Source organism: Rhinolophus ferrumequinum, chromosome 20 (assembly GCF_004115265.2).
Source record: "Rhinolophus ferrumequinum isolate MPI-CBG mRhiFer1 chromosome 20, mRhiFer1_v1.p, whole genome shotgun sequence".
NCBI lineage: Eukaryota > Metazoa > Chordata > Mammalia > Chiroptera > Rhinolophidae > Rhinolophus > Rhinolophus ferrumequinum.
The window spans coordinates 16,286,976-16,305,788 of NC_046303.1; the positions used below are offsets into that span (position 1 = coordinate 16,286,976).

Consider the following 18,813-nt stretch of genomic DNA (forward strand, 5'->3'; position numbering starts at 1 on the left):
ACGCTTTACAAACCTGAGGGGATATTATTGAATCGATTAGATCCATATTTTAATAGATGAGGTCCTGTGTTGTCCAAGACACTGCACTGGGGACTTGGGGCTGCTGCAGTCCCGCTGAGGTTTCCAGCAGGTATTAATAGGAAGTTGCTAGAAGAATGAAACAGCAGAAAGGGTTAGGTGTGTTATTTTCAGTGTGGATTAGCCAAGAAATCCTTCTGACCCATCAGTCTCAGAGGAGAAAGGTAGAGAGAGCAGGAGTGACTGGTACTAAATTAATGAGTAGAACAAGTAAATAAATCATTAGAGTCTTACGTGGCAGTGGCACACCAAAGAACAATTCTGTTGTTTCAGTGAGCATGAAAGTGGCCCTGTTATTCGCTACAGTGTGTTTCTTCTTTTGAGGAGAGAGACCTCTCCCTTGAAGGTGACAGCTGTGGTACATATTTATAGCTCCTCCACTGATCTCTGTGTTAGGGGAGGGAAGAAGACTGCTTTTCAGAAAGATATATGGAGATTAAAATGTGTAGGATCTTTCAACAAATACCTTAACCAGCTATCTTATTTAGGAAGAATCCAAGAGGAAGGGACACACATTTAAATACGTTCCTAAAGTAGACACTCCACAAAGAGATCGCTTGCCCTTCATGAATTATGAAAGTCTGCTGTGGCCCTCCTGTCATAGCACCCCTTCCTGGGGGTAATTTGTTCAGGAGGCTGAGGACTGTGTCCTGAATGTGCAACACTTCCGGGAAAGACATACTGTGCTATAACTTTTGTCCCCCACGTGGTCCTAGGACTCAACTGCCAGACACATACTGATACAGAAACAGCTCCTTTATGAGCCCAGTGAGAAATGTGAGCTGTCGGGAAGTTCAAGACAACAATCTCCTCTGATTGGGAGAAATTGAAGCCTCTCGTCCTGAATCTGTTCCCATTCCTCAAGGTCGAGTCAGGTGTCACCTTTGCTGTGAAGCCCTCGCCAAAGCAAAGCCCCCTCATAGAATCAATCTCGCCTTCCCCTCCGCTTCTAGGGCTCTTTCTGCTCCATGGTCTTGGTCTCCTGTGTCGGGTGCATTCTCTGCCCCTCTGGTTCTGGCCACTAACCTTGTCATATTCATCATTATATCCCTCCCTGGCCAGCACAAAGCAGTTGCTCAATTTGTGGAGGTCAATTGAATTTTCACTTGCAACTTGAATAGAAAGCACTTTCCCGATGTATTTGGGTCCTTCCCAGAAGGAAAGGCTAGACCCAGTGAAGCAGGGGGTGGAGGGCCAGACAAGATGAGAAAATCATGATACTCTATTGTGCTGTTTGAGAAGAGGCTTCTAAAGGGGCTTGGGGACTTCCTTCCCTTGCAGAGTCATTGTGTTGGGAGAGAGACAGACAAAGAGAATTTACTGCATTCATCCATGAAAAATGAATGATCTGCCACCACAACCCCAAAACAATGTTTATTTGTCAAGGGACGCCTCAAAAGCAGCCTATTGGCCTCAGTGAGCGTGTCGGGGCAGAAAAAAGCTATGTTGCTCTGAACCAGCCATGCAAGGATATACATTCAGTATAATTCAGAGGAAATTTTGGGATGAAAAGAAACATCTTGCAGCAGTAGAGAGTAAGAGGATATGATTCAGAGAGCACTGGAATTTTTCCCCTCTTAAATGGAACAAAGAGTGGCCTGAGACTTATTCATGTGCCTGAGCAGTTACGGTCCCTGTAAGTAAGGGGCCCATTTTAGGGGTGACCTTCGTTTTTCATTTTACTTTGTGTGACGCTTTTTGCCCCCAACTCGGGAGCTGACCTCTGCTTTGAGCTTCTTCTTTGCATGGGCCTGCGACCTTGTGTATCGTGCAAGAAAATCTGTTGTTTATTTTGCTTCTCTTGAGATTGTTTCTAAATATATGCATTTTTGTGTTTTTTTTTTTTTTTTTTTTTTTTTTTTTTTTTTTGTATTTCGACTAGGAAAACTCCACAGACGACAACCGACCGCTGGTCCATCAGCTTTCCAATGAGAGTAGACTCTCCATCACTGACTCCCTTTCAGAGTTTTTTGATGCACAGGAAGTTCTGTTATCTCCAAGCTCTTCAGAAAATGAGGTTTGAGCACTGTTTTCAGTTAGGTGCCTCAAAATCTCTTTTGTTGCTTTTCCTGTTCAGTAAATACCCATATTTAGAAACACTAAACTCAATGGTCTTCATACCCAAAAAGCACAAAAGGGTACAGGATCTTAGTAAAAAAGCTTGTGAATGTAGGTGTTGGGTACTTCCTCATTTCTGTTACTTGATTTGTTGTACATCTTTTCAGTTACAGGTTAATAATTTTGACTATGAGCTATTTGATAATGTAATATTTTTACTACAGGACCAGAAATTAGCATCCTATATATTTTTGAATCATTGAATTTGACCTATATTAATTTCTAATATACGATTATTATATTATGATTATTATAATGTGGTTATTATACTATAATATTGTTTTCAGTTGATGCACAAAATCATACTTTCGTGAATAGGCAAGTGTCCTCGCTGGCGTTGCTGTGTGTAAGCATGTATTAATAATTTTACCCTTTCAGTATAGAAGTACTAATCTTGTTTATTAATTTCCATAGCAGATTCTTTTTTTCACAAATAGTTCAAAGACAAATTGTAACTCATTCTACCTTAGCACTAACACATTCTGAACATTGCAGCCTGAATTAATAAGAATTATAATAGCAACTGAAATCTTGAGTTTACTTGTGTTTTCCTTGTGAGAACGAGTCAGGAAAGCGTAAGGATTTTAATAACAGGTGTTTGCTGCAAACACCTCTGAGGCAGACTGGTGTATGGGCTTCTATGAAAACAGCATCTAAAATTATTTCTCTAAGTTTGTAATGTGGGATTCAAAATGTTTGATGAGCTGAGTAAAAGTTTTATGAAACTCTGGCTTGTTTATTCTTGCTCTAATGCATGGTATTTCTTATTTCCTGTAGGTTTCTGAGGATGATTCATATGTCAGTGACATAAGTGATAACCTTTCCTTGGACAATCTCAGTAATGATTTAGATAATGAGAGACAGACCTTGGGTAAGATTTAAATTGTTTGATCTCTGAAAGTTTGGATTTTTCACAGAATATTAATAAGCATATACAGAGTACCTGCTGCAGGTAGAGAACTGTATCAAGTACTATGTAAGACAATTAAGATATGGTCCCACCCTCAAGGTTTTTATAACCTAGGTGGGGAGACAGCACTCACAGGTGAAAAGCGTATTCATTCAAAAAAATTTGTCTGCTTGCATAAATTTCTATTTTCTAAAGTGAGGGTGTACCAATTACCATATAAACATCAAAGATTAGTGTGACAGATATCCCTGATGGACAAACATTCTCTCTGCAAATGTTAGAATCCAGCTCTTGCCTTTAGGTTATCTAACAGTTTTCATAATTTAGGAGTCCTGTAGGGCTTATATAAAAAAGGTCTAGTCTGAGTGGTAATTAAGCTCCAAATTCATTATGATAACACATTTGAAAATAACAAACTTATAACTTCTAGGAGCAGGCGCCCTCAAGGTATCCTAAGATGCCCATTTATTACTGGTTGGTGCCAAGAGTGAAAATGCTGCCTAGGAAACATTAATTGGAACCACGGGGTACCTGGACTGCCTGACTATCCTTAAACGGCTCTGATTTAAAAATTCAGAGCGCAGACTGAGGTCTGTTTCACAAAGTGCCTTTAGGAGGAATATGCTCATTGACAGTTCTCTGCTTTGGTTCTGTGAATCAAATACTCCCAGTCTCGGTACTCAGTGGGCCTGGAGGTCTCTCGGTTTGTCTGTGCCTTGCATTGGATACCCAGAGCACCCCCTATTTTCATCTCTACATGGAGGGCAGGGACCGTGTCAGGTCCTTTTTGATATTTCAGTGCTTTCCCAGCTCAGTCAATATGTGTGAAATATGATGATGATGAGTTGTTATCTGAATGCCAAAGAGCCTACTCTTTGGGGATCACCAAAAAAGGCAGGTAATTTTAATTTTATCGTCCTCTGGACCTTCAGCATCACGCCTGCTGGAGGTCACATGCCCATTAGGTTCTATCTTGCTTGAAATGTTTCTGGAGAGATGAACCCTTTGGTGGAAAAGTCTGAGAACCAATGGTTCAAAGGAGAAGAGCAATAATATAGGAGCTACTTGCTGTCCTAGAAAAGCGAGGAGGTAAATTGAAAGAGAAATGAAGAAACATCACCCATTCCCTTGATAAATAGCACACACACTAGAATGGAACCATCACTAGACCTAACACCACAACTGGGCTGAGTTGACACCAGCCAGGGAAAGCACGTAAGAGGTTAAGGCGGGTTCTCTATCCTAGTCCACAGCCATTTTGCTAGAAATGTTGACTAACATTGCCTTAGCTTGGACAAACACTGGGCCAAACCCAGCTTTCTCCTTCGGCAGTGTTTGGAAACAAAAATAGGTGTCCTCCAGTTTAACTGTCTCTGAGCAAGATTAGATTTCTAAACATCAGTACTCTACTGAAAAGATTGGCTCTAGAAATGACCTTTGTGTTGATGATGCTATTTTGCCTACAAAATGAAATAGGATTGGATCCAAGTCTTGGTAAATTAATACACTAGAGTTTGTCTGAGCCCATACTACACACTAGGTATTTAGAGCGCTTCCTATTAATGTCTTCCCCCTCAGATCAGCAGGCACATGTTAGGATCTTCACCGTGACGGGTACTGTGGCGAGGTTAAATCATTTGGGATATAGATTCAGGGATCAGATTTCCTCGGCTAACCCCGACTCTGCCGCTCTCTGGTGGTGCGTTCCATGGCATGTTAGTTAACTGCTCTGTGCCTCAATTTCTTCCTCTGTAAAATGGGGATAATAATACTGTTTACCTCAAGAGATTGTTATGAAAATAAGTGAGATATATACAATGCTTAGAAGACTTGCTGCCCTAGAGTAAAAGGTAGATTTGTATTAGCTGTTAGTAGTAGTCGTCATACAGTATTCTTTCAAATTCAGATTAGTGTAATCAAAGGAAATATTTTGAGATTACATGCAAAACTGGTTTTGAAAACTATTATTTGCAGCTACTGGTAAATCAGATTTTTGCCCACGTTGAGCCATAAGAACAAATTCAACAGTTAATCGGATACTTAAATTTACATGAGACTGCACAGTGTGACTCCCGTTTTATCCTTTTCTGTTCATCAAAGCAGCCTCTTTATTCGAAATGACTGACTGTATAAAGATAAACGTTAAATATTTATTTAGAGTGAAACGCCTTATAGTGACAACGAGGCTTCCTTCCCTTTCAGAGCCTGTTATGGAAAGCCGTGCGGAAGTGAAGTCCAAAAGGAGAACTTGCTTGCCGGCACCCTGCCCCAACACCAGTAACATCAGCTTGTGGAACATCCTGAGAAACAACATAGGGAAGGACCTGTCGAAAGTGGCCATGCCCGTGGAGCTAAACGAACCTCTGAACACGCTGCAGAGGCTCTGCGAGGAGCTGGAGTATAGCGAGCTTCTGGACAAGGCCGCACACATCCCCAACGCCCTGGAGAGGATGGTGAGGAGTCAGCCTTCCAAGGGCATTGTCCGGCCTCCGCCTGCGCCACCTGGCCATCCCCCGGCCAGCAGAGCCAACCTGGGCTGAGCCAGAGCTCCAGTCCCCTCCAGTGTTCGTTGGGATTGATGTTTAGACAGACAGGTTCTTTGCTCAGTGACATCTGGTTCCCCTCTGCCTGGCTCTTTTCAGTCAGCCTGTCAGGATTTGCCATTTGTAGTGGGGGCTTTTCTGTGACAGATGGTGCCGGGGGTAGTTCTGGTCTGTGAATTTGCACTTCCTCATTCTCCAGAACCTTCCATGTGATTGTTCTGATATGCCTGTCTGGAAAATATGTCTGGAGGGCTGTCTGGGTATTTATTTTTACTATCCCGGGTGGACAGAATTTAATTTCTCAAGCTGTTTTTCTTGTCGGGGTAAATTGCCCTTGAGAATGTTTTTGTTTATTTTTGGAATTGTCCCTTTGGCTCCTACATCTTCAGAAAATCACATTCACAGAACAGGTTTTCACATAAGATTCTTCTTGTTTTTTTGTGCCCTGCCCTTATTCTAGAGAGTTAAAAACAACAACAAAAAAAAAAAAAAAAAAAAACACACACACACACACACACACCTCATCCTAGAAAAATTTGCCTTCTTTTCTTGGTATCCCTTCCAATGCAGGGCCCTCCAAGAGTTTCTCATCCTTTCCCTGTGTTATGCAGGTGGCAGGAAGGGGTACCGAGGTTGTAAGACTGTGGCCAAATCAGCTCTCTCTGTGACTGTGGCTGATTTTGTTCTTCAAAATTGAGTGTCTCTTCCTCTTTTTGCCTTCTCAGATGCTACCTGCTCAACAGTCATTGTATGGGACACTGGTGTTTTCCCCCAAGTGCATAGTCTCTGTCCTGGGCATTTGCTGATTGGCTGAATTGGAGAGTTGGCATGCCCCCTTGGCATCAGGAACTTGCCATTAAGTCACCCTCTCACTGGTGGAAGACACCATTCTTTTCTAAATTCTAAGCATTCTGTACTTTTAGCCTTCATTAAAGCTTCATTACTTTAGTGATTTGAAGATTACGGGGAAATCGAACTACTGGGTGAAAAGAGACATCCCACAGTCATTCCCCACACTCTCCAGGGACTTCTCCCATCAAAGAGGCTTTCTTGATACTAATGATAATAAGAATAGGAGAGAAAAACAAGCTGCGTATCTTTTCAATCTTTTTTGTTCCTCTTCCCCAGAGAATTTCTGCTGAACAAAGGGAAGCAAATAGCTTCTAAGGCAAGTGGTAAAAGTCAACATCTGTGGACAGCTCTTTTCTTTAAAGAAACGGATTGACTTTGAAGATGAAAGTACTCATAAAGGTGTTTCATGCTTGTGGCAATTTAGAGACCTTTAGGATAGTCAGCTGACTGATTGGTTATAATTGACCTTGAGAAGTTCTAGGAAAGGCTTTGCCTTCCAGCGCAATACATCAGGAAGAGAAAGTATGGGGAAGCATTGAGCAGGAACCTTATCCTGGGGTTGTGTTTACTGTTCTCTTGGTTTGCTCATGGCCCCTGCATAGATTCCCTCCCGTTACCAGCCCAAAACGGGTGTGTCTGCCTCCCCCCTCCCCCACTTCCTCAGCACTATGAGGGAGGTACTTTTATCAATTTTGTTATATTTTAAATTGTGAAGGTGATTCAGGGCTGATTTAGCATTCAATATAGACAGTGTGATTTTACTATTTAACTGGTAACAAACATTTGAGGAAGCAGAGAGAGGCACAAATAGCCAGGTTTCAAGAGCAGAGACTGAATGGCGCAGTCAATTAATTCTTATAAGCTATACAGCTGCTCTAGAGAGTTCTATAGTGTGAGGTTATAAGGTAGGTCCTATTTTCAAAAGGCTAAGAAAAGTTATGCAACTAGTGAACATTTGTGAAAGGCACTGGGCTCTTTTACAAAATGGGCTAGGAAGAGGAAACATGGAGATTGTTACTCAATATGAGAAAGGGAAAGTTGCTATCAGTGTTAGGTTTAATTTTTTTTTTTTGCGCTGCCCCACCCCCCCAAAAAAAAGACAAAAAGAATAATGTGTGTTTTTCTTGCCCTGAAAAGGAAACTGATAAAAATGTTGAGAGCCTCAGGCGAGGGCCATTAGAGGATCTTGCTCATGTTCACCTATAGCTTTCCTTTATCCTCCTAAAAAGCAGAACTTTTGAAAAGGCACTGTGCTCTATCCTGTGGATTGTTGCCCAGGCTTAGGAAATGACTCACAGATTTTCTTTTGTCACAATGAGTTTTGAGGTTTATACAGTTATCACATTGTGAATGGGTAAAGTTAGGATGCCTGTTCCTGAAATTTGCAGGAAGTTTGGCTTTTTTTATGCCCTTCTCCCCACCCTCTTCCCCGAAAACCTTAGCAGATATCAGGATTCTCAGATATTCGTCAGGTTTAGAGGTACTGGACTCAGCCTGACTACTCAAAAACAGTGGAGTTCATTTGATAAATATCATCATCTTGAAAGTTTCTACCAACTTTTAGGCATCAGAACAAATGGACAGTTGAACGTGTTTGGCTCATTTGTCTCTGAGGCCATAACGAACATTAATTAAACCTGCAACTTTAAACCAAAGTTGATCTGGTTGTCTTGAAACCAGAGACACATCTTTGACTTTTGAAAATAAACCATAAAGAAAGAAATAAACGTTTTATTTTGCTCATGCCTTTGTAAAAATAAATTTCTTGGTGACAGAGAAATAACAACGTTCTTTCTTTCCTCTCCTTAGGTGTACGTGGCAGCCTTTGCTGTATCAGCATATGCATCTAGCTATTTCCGAGCTGGAAGCAAGCCTTTTAACCCTGTTCTTGGAGAAACCTACGAGTGTATCCGCGAGGACAAGGGCTTCCAGTTTTTTTCAGAACAGGTGGATATACACCTTTTTGTTTGTTGTGTACAGGCTTTTGTCCACTTGCGCTGGAGGAGTTGCTTGTGCCTCCCATTACATGTACTTCTGAAATATTTATTTTCCACCTTTCACTAGCTTCAAAGCCCCTGAGATAATTACAGTGCTTTTACACATAAAGAGAGGGATCAAGTTTCCTTCCACTGAAACCTAGCCACCCCCCCAGGGCATAAAGGTTCTAGCAATGCTAAATCTCATTCGGCCCTATGCATCAGCAGTGCCCTTTCTGTTCAGTCGTAGTGAGAGGACTTTTCAAAGTATGAAGCACTTGCCCAAATTGCAACGCAGAGGTTTAAAGTGTGCACCCTCACTCACTGACACCGCTGTTCCAGAGCATGAGTGCCTCATCAGAATGGGTCACACCGAATAAATGCCTTCTCCTTGAGTTTATTTAAGAGGAATCATTCGTTCATGTATTTATTCATTCAATCCATAAATATTTCTCAGACATATATCACGTGCCTGGCATTGCTCCAGTTGCTGGCAGAATGCCGTGGGGTGGGGGCTGAAGATAGACCAGAAGGCCTGTCATCGAATGGATGGGCGCAGTACTGCATTCTTGTGCAGCCTGCATTCCCTGATATTCTGCGAGATTCTTCCCGCCTCAGAATTGGCAGAGAATATTATTCAAGAACAGGGTCTCTGAGCCAGACGGTGTAGGTTCATATCTCAGCTCTACCTCTTACTATGTTTGTAACCCAGGGCCAGTTACTTGGACTGTCTGTGCTTCAATTCCCTCTTTAAAGTGGAGATGATGATAATGGTACAGACCTCGGAGAGCTCTGTAACGATGAAACGAGATACTCTCTACAAAGCACTTAGACCAGTGTCTGATACGGGAAGTATACAGAGTGTTAAAGGAATGTTTGCTCATGTTACTGATGCACAGCAGCAGAGTTTGCAAGAGTGGAATGTTGGCAACATCCAAAATATCTACCAATGAGCAGCTGTTTAGCTAAAATAGGGTGCAACGATACTGAAAATAAAAAGCCATTTTCTCCCCTGGTTCAGGCAGCAACTGACAATGTCTGCCATGCATGTATCACTCACTAAATGTCACCTGAGGGACATTAAGCATGACTGCTTCAGTACCTTTTTCTCCTCCCAATTCTTAGAAAAAAGGGGTGGGTTGCTTTAATAGGATTTTCCTTCCTGTTGCCTTGCTGCCCTCTTTATCAATGGATGTGCATTATGGGGGTAAGAAGGGAAGGGTGGTGTGGCTGAGAGGCTTATGAAGACGGTGCTTGACTTAAATGTAAATTATAAGCAGTGTTCTCTGAAACTCAAAGGAAAATGAATGCATAGTAATCCCAAAGCACATTTTCGGCAGCGGCTTTCCAGTTTGAAGCTAAAAACGGGAAGTTAAACACCGTTCTTGGAGAGGTAGGGGGTTAGATCAGTAGTTAAAGAATTTGATTCAAATTCAACTGGGTTATTTAAATCCTAAATCTGAAGTGGAATGAGAATAAATGAAAATATAACCTGGTTGCCATGGCATTATATGCACTCACATGAAAAAATAAAGACCCAAAATAGCCCCCAACTACAGCAGACAATCAGGACAGGATGAATACATATAAGAAAGAGTAGTAAATGTGAGCTTATGTGAAGTTAAGCTTCAACCCCCAGAGCCTCCAACAAGGGGTGGAGGGTAGGAGGGTGCAAATTCAGGATCTGCTTGTGTATCTCCTCCTGTGATGGCTCCTGGAACACGTGCACAAAGATGGAAGGAGCATTGCATGACTTAGTCTTTAGTTCCGTGAAATGGATCCCAAGGAAATCAGCAAGAAAGAGATCTGGCCGTTATTAGTAGCATAGGATGTGCTGGATATAATGCAGACTTGCTTTCAAATCCTAACTCCACCAACTTGCTCTGTGAGTGACCTTGTAGAAGCTACTTAAACTTTCTGAGCCTCAGTTGTTTCTTTACCTGTAAAGTACAAATGGTAATCCTTACCTCCTAAGTTGCAGGAGGACGTAAGTGAAATAATACACTAATGTGTGGAGTATTTGTCCTGAGGCTAGTAGACATTCAGAACATGGTTTCTGCTTTTATATTCAAAGGCAACTTTCAAAATCTTTTTTAATATGCAGTGTTCAGAATAGTAAAAGGAGTGTTGAAGTAAGATATACTATATCTATGCTACTGATTCAAGTGGTTTGAAGGGGGCATAATGTCACTGGTAAGTCTCTGACAAAAAGCCAGCCATGAGGCAGCCAAGAATCGTCCTCACAGCTGGCTTTGCCATGGTAATACTGCCAGTCTTGATCATGATGGAGTCACTTCCTGTGTCTGGAATATAGCCTTATGGCCTCAGATAGTTGGTTCTTTTAATACACCCAAGAATGGATGAATCTCTCAGGGATAGAATCACACTAGCTAAGCTTCAAGATACTGATATATACACTAGAATGCTATTATATGCATTTCACTATGAAAAATAGACCAACCCTGGGGACCAGATATACTAAGTTTGCAGAATACTTTATATTTTTTAAACGTGTACCGGATCTTATTTGATCTTCAAAATACTCCCTGTGTGGCAGGTGAGGTTCAGTAATAAGTGAGGAAACCGAGGCCGAGAGCATCAGCATCTTCCCGTACTCCTCAGCTAATGCCCTCAGTTTCCATTCCTGTGTCCTCTTTCCCTCATCTTTTTGGGGGGTCTCTTGTGTAGGTTTAGGTATTGTGCTCAGAAATGCTGGATTCATCAGCTGCCAATGTGAAAATAGCCTTTCGCACACTGTTCAGACTATGGGATTTTGTCTGTCATTGTCACTTAAAGCTTTCATCCTCCAAACTCACATAGGACTTTGTTTTCAGCTCCCACTGTGGGCTGGGGAGTGGCGTTTGTGAATGAGGTATTCAGGAGTAAATCATAAACATTCTTGTCACATGTTCCACCTTCTCAGGCAAGCAGCTTCCTTTGTGCAAAGAAATCTGATTCAGCCTTGGCTTTCTAAAGAAGCCCAGAAAAAGGGGAATTCAGGAAGAAAGGACTTCCTTTCTCTCCTCAGGGACCGAAACTCCTGCCGGCAGGTTATTCCCCAATTGCTTCTCCTGGAGAGAAAGCTAACGAGTTTTGAGCTTCACCAGGGACTGGAGAGGTCAAAAAACTCATTTCACTTAGCTTTGCTTCTCTTTTATACCTTTGGGAAAGGTTTAAAGGTGTCTAAAGTATATGCAATTAAGCTATTACCTAAAGTGGCTTTTCCTAATTACCTGGAACTTCAATTGTCAGATCCCTGTTCAGGTCATTTTAACCATTTACTACCTCAGCCACATACTGGTGAGAGTTCGTGACAGAAAAGCTGAGTGGAATTATCAAAAGTTACTAAAATGGGAGAGAGTCCAATGAAGTCTTTTTTCCTTTGCTTTGTGGGCTCAGCCCTTCTTCCTTTTCTGTGATTCATTAGGAAACTTTGAACCTATGTTCTTGGACAGACTATAACTGCCATACCTATCACTTCCCCCCTTGCATATTCCGTCTGAATAGTGCTTTTATCTACTATTAGGCAAAGGTACTTCCTAGTGTTTAAAGGGGCATCTTATTTAAAGACACTATCAGAGGACATTTAAGCTGTTCAAATAAAACGAGCAATAAATCGAACATAAGGCAACTAAACCAGTGCCTCTGCCTGGACACAGTTCTCCCAGCTCGCTGGGCGGTGGGCTTCCTTGTTTATCTTAGCCGCAGAGGTTTCCACTATGCAGAGTCCCGCCCCAACCACCCTGTGGGGAGCAGCACTGCCACCTACCATCCCCCCATCTTCACGCCTCGCTTTATTCTTAACACATGTTACTCCTGACAAATTATGTCCTTATTTGTTTATCATCTGTCTCACCCACGTCTGCACTAAAATGGCAACTCCATGAGGGTAAAGATTTTTGTTTCTTATTGTATTCCCAGTGACAAGGTCAGAGCCTGACACATTGTAGGAAATCAGTAAGTGATGAATGCCGTGGAATGAATGGCCTCTTCCTGGATGATTTTTCACCTGGCACTTATTTGTTCTCTTTTCCATAAGCTGCCCTTTGAGGTTGGAGGTGCGTCAAGACGAGGAGGACCATAAAGTCCCTAGACAGCTGTAGAAGTGATGCATTTAAAGGATATTTTTTTCTGAATCCAAAAGTTTACGAAATACGCAAATACTGAAATGCACTCTTTTTTCATCTGCTTCTCTCTTTATTGCCCACCTCTTATATAAAATGCATTCAAAGCATAAACCAGAAATGATTAGGTCAGATTGAAGAAAGACCTCAGATAGGCAAGTAAATGATAAGAATTCTTAACTAACTGGAACTCCTTGACTTCAGGCTTATAGAAAGGTACATATAAATATTTGCATAATAAAAACCATGTATTCCTGAATGTTTGGGAATCCTTCTCAATCTGAAATTGCTCTTGTGTGCTTGGGGTGGAGAGGAATGCTAAAAACAAAACCACTCTAAACTAGATTTATCCAGTAGGCTAACAGACAGGGTCTACTCCAGGGCTGGGGCAGTTCAGATTCCAACTCAAAATTTACTGCCTTTCTGAGTTACACCTGGGTTAACATGTAGTGTGAATAGAAACTCAATAAAATTTCACACTGAGACAGGTTAGATTGTGCTCCTTCTCCTCTACTCCAGTAGATTTTAGAAAGATTGCCATCAACAAAGATTAAATTACTAGCCATGAGTTTCCCCCCTTTCCATGGGCATTTGAGTTAGTTAAAGCCTTAGAATAATCTTTTTCAGTTGGCTGGCACTCACTGACGCTGGGCTTTGAAGAAGACATCGAAAGCAAATGTTAAAACTAGAGCATTTTGAAGTCAGAGAGACCCTCAGACATCATTTTACAAAGAAATTAATGAGACTCAAAGAGTTGGAAAGGTCAGACTGAAGAGATTCTTTCTTCAAATATTCATGAGATGGGACCTCAACAACACCCTTTGGGGCGGTAGCAGAGCCCAACTTGAGAGCAGCCATAGAGAGGGAGCAGGGACATGATATTTGAAATCAGAGGACCTTGGTTTAAAGAGCTGACCTTGTCACTAATTAACTGTGAAGCATTGGACAGGTTCTTTCGTTTGTTTCTGAATTTATAAAATAAGAATAAAGAAGACACAAGGTCACCATGAGAACCAACTGGAAATCCTTCTCATGAAAAATGGCTAAAATTTAGTCCCTGCCTACTTCCTACCAGCTTATGATCCTGTCACTTTGCATGTGTCCTCTGTTTTTTAGTTTGCAAAATCAGTGGTATTAGCTCTGTTTTACAGATGTGGTAACTGGGGCCCAAAAGGCTTAAAAACTTGCTCAAGGTCACCTCAAGGTCATACAGCCAGTAGATGACAGTGCACAGTTAGGACCTGGATCTGTGACCTCCAAAAGCTCTCCCTCACTCCCTGACACTAGGGTAGCACTTGGCAGACATGTTTCACGAAGAAATACCTGTCAGAAGGAAATATATCAAAGAATAGTAAGGCATCAATTTAATTTCCCTGGAAAGCTTTGTAAACATCTTAAAAGCAATGTGTACCAAATAAATCACTCCCAAAGGCCTTTCTAAGCAAGAAAGAAACAAGCAAAATCATTGATGTTTGAATGTTGAAATGTATTCACACAGAAAACATTTTTGAGCCCATCGAAAAGGTGCTGACTCATTAAGCTCACAATAGCTTTAAAGGTCAAAGTTGCATTTTTATGGGACATATATCTACTTTATGGTATGATAGGGCTTCTTTTATAATTCATACGAACAAGTACATTTATTCCTATTTTATGGGATGTAAAATTATTACCAAAGAGGTTTATACTATTTATGTACTTTATTTTGCTTTGATGTTTACATTGAGCCAAACCTATAAAATGCCAAATTCTTGATCAAAGCTGTGATCCCTACACTTTTTACTGCATCATTTCTGTAAGAATAAATATGATCTATTTTGCAATAATCTACTGTAAACTATGCCTACATTAAGGGGCGAGGGGAGCATTCCATACTCCTCTCCTACTCCACTGGAGGGACGGGGAGTTGGGGATATTATCTTGTCCTGGTTGAGTTTTATGTGATCCCAGGGTTTAAAAGCTGACTGCACTGTTTTCATTGAGAGCGGGTGGGGGAAGTAGGGGGAAATAGGGGTACAGCGTTTTATTATACGAAGTATCTTCAAGGAGTTGCATTCAAGGAGTGGCTTATGCAGAGAGTTGCATTTTGGGAGTTAGGTTTCTAAACGATGCTAGAAGTGAAAATTGCCCTTGAAAACCCCATAGGCACGGGAAGGCACCACATTCTTAAGAGGCCGGTGGGAACTAAAACCATCCACAGGACAGCAACTTTGCATCGTCCTCTGTGTTCATTGAGACCTGAGAGATACCCACAGTATTTAAATCTTTGTCTCTGCTTTTCTTTGGGCCAAGCCGGTAGATACAGTTGAAATCCCATCAGTTAAATAGGTATGTGACATGCCTGTGGATTATCCAGTTCCTACCATTCTCCACCCACAAATGCTTTTCACACCATGTTCCTCATCACTGCTGAAGAACTGGGGCCAGGAGGGGAGGTTGAGGATTTGTCACCTCCCCCCTGAAAACATTGACATAAACCCAAAATGCTGGGTTTTACCTCCACTTCTTCCCTAGCAGTGTGTTTGGGAAACATTATTTCTGTCTTTATGGTTTCTGTCTCACTTGTAATATGATGCTCTAACTGTAAGAGAACCAGCTCAGCCAGAGAGATGTCTGGGAACACCGCGGTCAGCATTACTCTGGTGTCACTAATACTGAATTATAATAACAGTACATGTACTGCTCACGTGCCCAGAGTTACTAAGATAATGAGGAAATCTAACTGAGGAGCCATTTCCTCATTAGCTTCTTTATTAGTGACTAATACAGAAGTAATGACCCCAGTGACAAAAGGCAGGGAATGTGCTACAGTCTCTGCTGCAGAAGAGTCTTTTCTAGAACATGATTACATATTTACTCAAATTATTTTTATCTTGACAGAAAATGAAGACAATTTTTTTCTTAGAAGCTGACTAACATTTCTTCAGTATGTGTTTGTTGAACTCGTTTTAAAATAGAAACATTATTCTCTAAAAGAATTTTTCTTGAATCAGTCTTCTTGTAGGTGATTTGAAAAGAGGCTGGACTTTGGGATAATGTTTTCAGAAGAATGAAATCTGCTGAGACAAACAGAGTTTTTGTACTGCTTAGAAATAGCATTGAAAAATATTTACTATGTGGCTTCTTAATTAAACACAGTTAACTTTTGGAACAGCTAATAGAGATTTTGACATTGGCAGACACTGTCAGATTATATGGTTTATGAGCAGGCAACCCTAGCATGTCCCTGCTTTTATTTTCATGTCTTTCAAAACAATTCTCTGTCCTCATCACTGACCACTTGGCCATTTTTCTCTGAGGCTTCCATTCACCCAATTTCTTCTCACCCCTAACAAAGTTGAGCAAATCAGAGCTGACTGTTTTAACGGAGCATCCTCTCAAGAACAGACTTGGTGAAATAAAACTAGAAGAGTTTTCATTCACTTAGATACTGAGCATCTCGACATAAGGGAGAAGGATTGGATTTCATGAAAAACAAAAGTTAATACGATTTTTCATTTCCGGACTTTGTTTCCCTCAGGTCAGCCACCATCCACCTATCTCTGCATGTCACGCTGAGTCTGGAAATTTTGTTTTCTGGCAAGGTAACGTGCTGATATATTTGACCCCCATCATTTTTTTGTAATGTTATAGATTTATTTTATTCAGAAACTTCTGTAAATGCATGTCGAGGTCACAATGGGCCCTGGACTTGGGCCTTGTTGGAAGGATCTGTACACTTGATACTCTTGCCTCTCATCTCTGAACGATAACTGAATTTGTCCACCTCATAATTGAAGATTTAGGAGGATAATTTAGTTCCCTTTTAAAAAAATTCTCAATCTTTGTCTGGGCCACCACCACTCATTTCTGTAATGTTTTCTGTCTTATTCACAGCCACTTGAAATTCCTCATGTATTTCAAGAGACACAAGGTATTTAGTTATTTATCAGAGTCTAGACAGCACAGGGGTTTTTTGCTTTGAATAAATTTAAATTTTATTTCTAAAATCACATTATACATTGCTGACTTTTTTTGTTTGTTTCAATTTGGAGATGTTGTACCTATATTCAGTTTATGTTTTTAGATTTGGAAGGGGATGGATTGTTCTGAAAAATATATAAGGCTGCAAATATTTCCTAAATGGATTAATTAATTTTGTTAACTCCTTTATTAATTCAAAAGTGGGAGTGTACTACAGAAGGAACATTTGAGTATCCTGGGTTTTCACGCATTTAGCACATATCAGTTTTTAAAACATTTTTCTCTGCTAACAGTGGTAACACCTGATGTGCCACATTGCCATAAAAAAAAATCTACAGAATTTAAAAGATATAAAAGTATTTTGTAAAAAACCTCCTTCCCTCACCCTAGCCCCAGCCACTCAGTTCTCTCTGGAGGCAAATCAGTATTACCAGTTTATGTTCCAAGTACCATAGTTTCTGAATCTTTGCTACTAAGGTTTAGAATTAAAGCTTAACTAGAAACTTCTCTAACTTCACTGAAACCCTCTGGAAATAATTCTCCTAAAATCTCTAACCTCCTAATTCCTAAGTGTCATTGACCCCGTAAGCACTTTATTATTAAGCTATTATTACGTAATTTGAAGGGTCTTCTCGAAGTAGTTCCTGTGTGCTCCTTACGTTACAGCTTTCTCCTCAGCTCCCTTCTCTTTTTCCTCATCAGGCTTTTCATGGGCAATTCCACCTACTCCTATAGGCCCATGACTCCCAAATCTTTCTTAAATTCAATCTGACATTTCTCTACATTTTAATTAGGTTGTTTAGACCATTTACATTTATTGTGATTATTGATATAGTTGGGTTTAAATTTGGCCTCTTGTTTTCTGTTTGTTGCATCTGTTCTTCCCCTTTTTCTTTTTTTCTGCCTTCTTTTGGACTGAGTAATTTCTAAGATTCCAGTATATCTCCTTTGTCGGCTTATTAGCTATACCTCTGTTTAATTTCTTAGTTGTTACTTTAGGATTCATATTATATATCTTTAATGCATCGTAGTCTGTCCTCAAATAATATTATGCCACTTCACCTATAGTATAAGAAACTTATAAAATATACTTCTATTTCTCCTCTCCCAACCTTTGTGCTATTGTGGACATACGTGTTACTTATGCGTGTTATAAACTCTGCGATACATTGTTACTGTTTTTCCTTTAAACAACCAATTATCTTGTTTTGTAGCAGCTTTGTTGAGGTAGTCAATGGGTTTTAGTATATTCACAGATTTGTACGATCATCACCACAATCAATTTTATTACATTTTTATTACTCCAAAAAGAAACCCTTTAGCCAATGCCCTCTCCTATCCCAACTGCCAATTTCCATCAACCTCTTCCATCCTTAGATAACCACTAACCTACTTTGTGTCTTTATAGATTTGCCTAGTGTGGATATTTCATATAAATGGAATCATGTATATGTGGCCAGGGGCTTCCTGGTCCCAGCCCACCTCTCTCCTGGCCCATGGCCATGGATGGCCCCCTACTGGCCTCCCTGCTTTCACCTTTACGGCCCTGTGGCCTGTGTATTGTCATGCAGCAGCCAGAGAGATCATCTGTCTCTGCCATTCTTTTTCTATTCCCTGTGGACACCACCATTCATGCAAATTAGAAAAGTCTGAGATCATCCACAATTTCTCCTGGTCAGTCACAATCTGCATCTGATTTGTCACCCATTTCTGGTTCTACTTCTTTAGTGGTTCTGGGATCATTTCCACCACTACTGCCTTGGTTCACGTCATCCTCATCTAACACACGAGCAACCAGTAGCCTTGTCACTTTTCACCTGCTTTTTATCTCTCTTCCTCCTGTTCCATTCTCCATATTGTTGCCAGTTGTCTTTGCAAAGTCTGTATCTAATCACATCAGTTCTTTGTCTAAACAAACACCTTATTTCTCCCCAGTACACACAAACCACTTCTTAGTCAGGCTGTAGAGTCCATTGTTTTTTGTACTCCATCTTTCTACTCTTCTCTAGACAATCTGAAACTAATAGGACAGAACCACACCATGTTCTCGTATACCTTCTCCCGCCCCCCTTGAACAAACTATGTCTTCTGCCTGCAATTGCTTTTTCTCTGCCTGGTAAACTCTGCTTATTCCTCAAAGCCCGATTTAAGTGGCTACTTTAGACAAGCCTCTTCTGATGTCTTCCAAGCATGTTGGTTATTCCTTTTCCTTTGGTTCCATTTCACTTTACAACATACTCTCTGTGTGG

The 18,813-nt window shown here is 40.8% G+C and overlaps 1 protein-coding gene across 4 annotated transcripts in view; it reads left to right on the plus strand.

Moving 5' to 3' along the window:
- Positions 1-18,813, plus strand: part of OSBPL3 (oxysterol binding protein like 3) — a 161,275-nt gene that overhangs the window by 128,024 nt on the left and 14,438 nt on the right. For all 4 annotated transcript variants that reach the window (XM_033088448.1, XM_033088445.1, XM_033088446.1 and 1 more), the window contains 5 exons: positions 1,961-2,095; positions 2,974-3,067; positions 5,309-5,559; positions 8,311-8,448; positions 16,122-16,185. In XM_033088448.1, the coding sequence (XP_032944339.1) occupies positions 1,961-2,095; positions 2,974-3,067; positions 5,309-5,559; positions 8,311-8,448; positions 16,122-16,185 (682 nt within the window). The remainder of the gene's footprint in view (positions 1-1,960; positions 2,096-2,973; positions 3,068-5,308; positions 5,560-8,310; positions 8,449-16,121; positions 16,186-18,813) is intronic.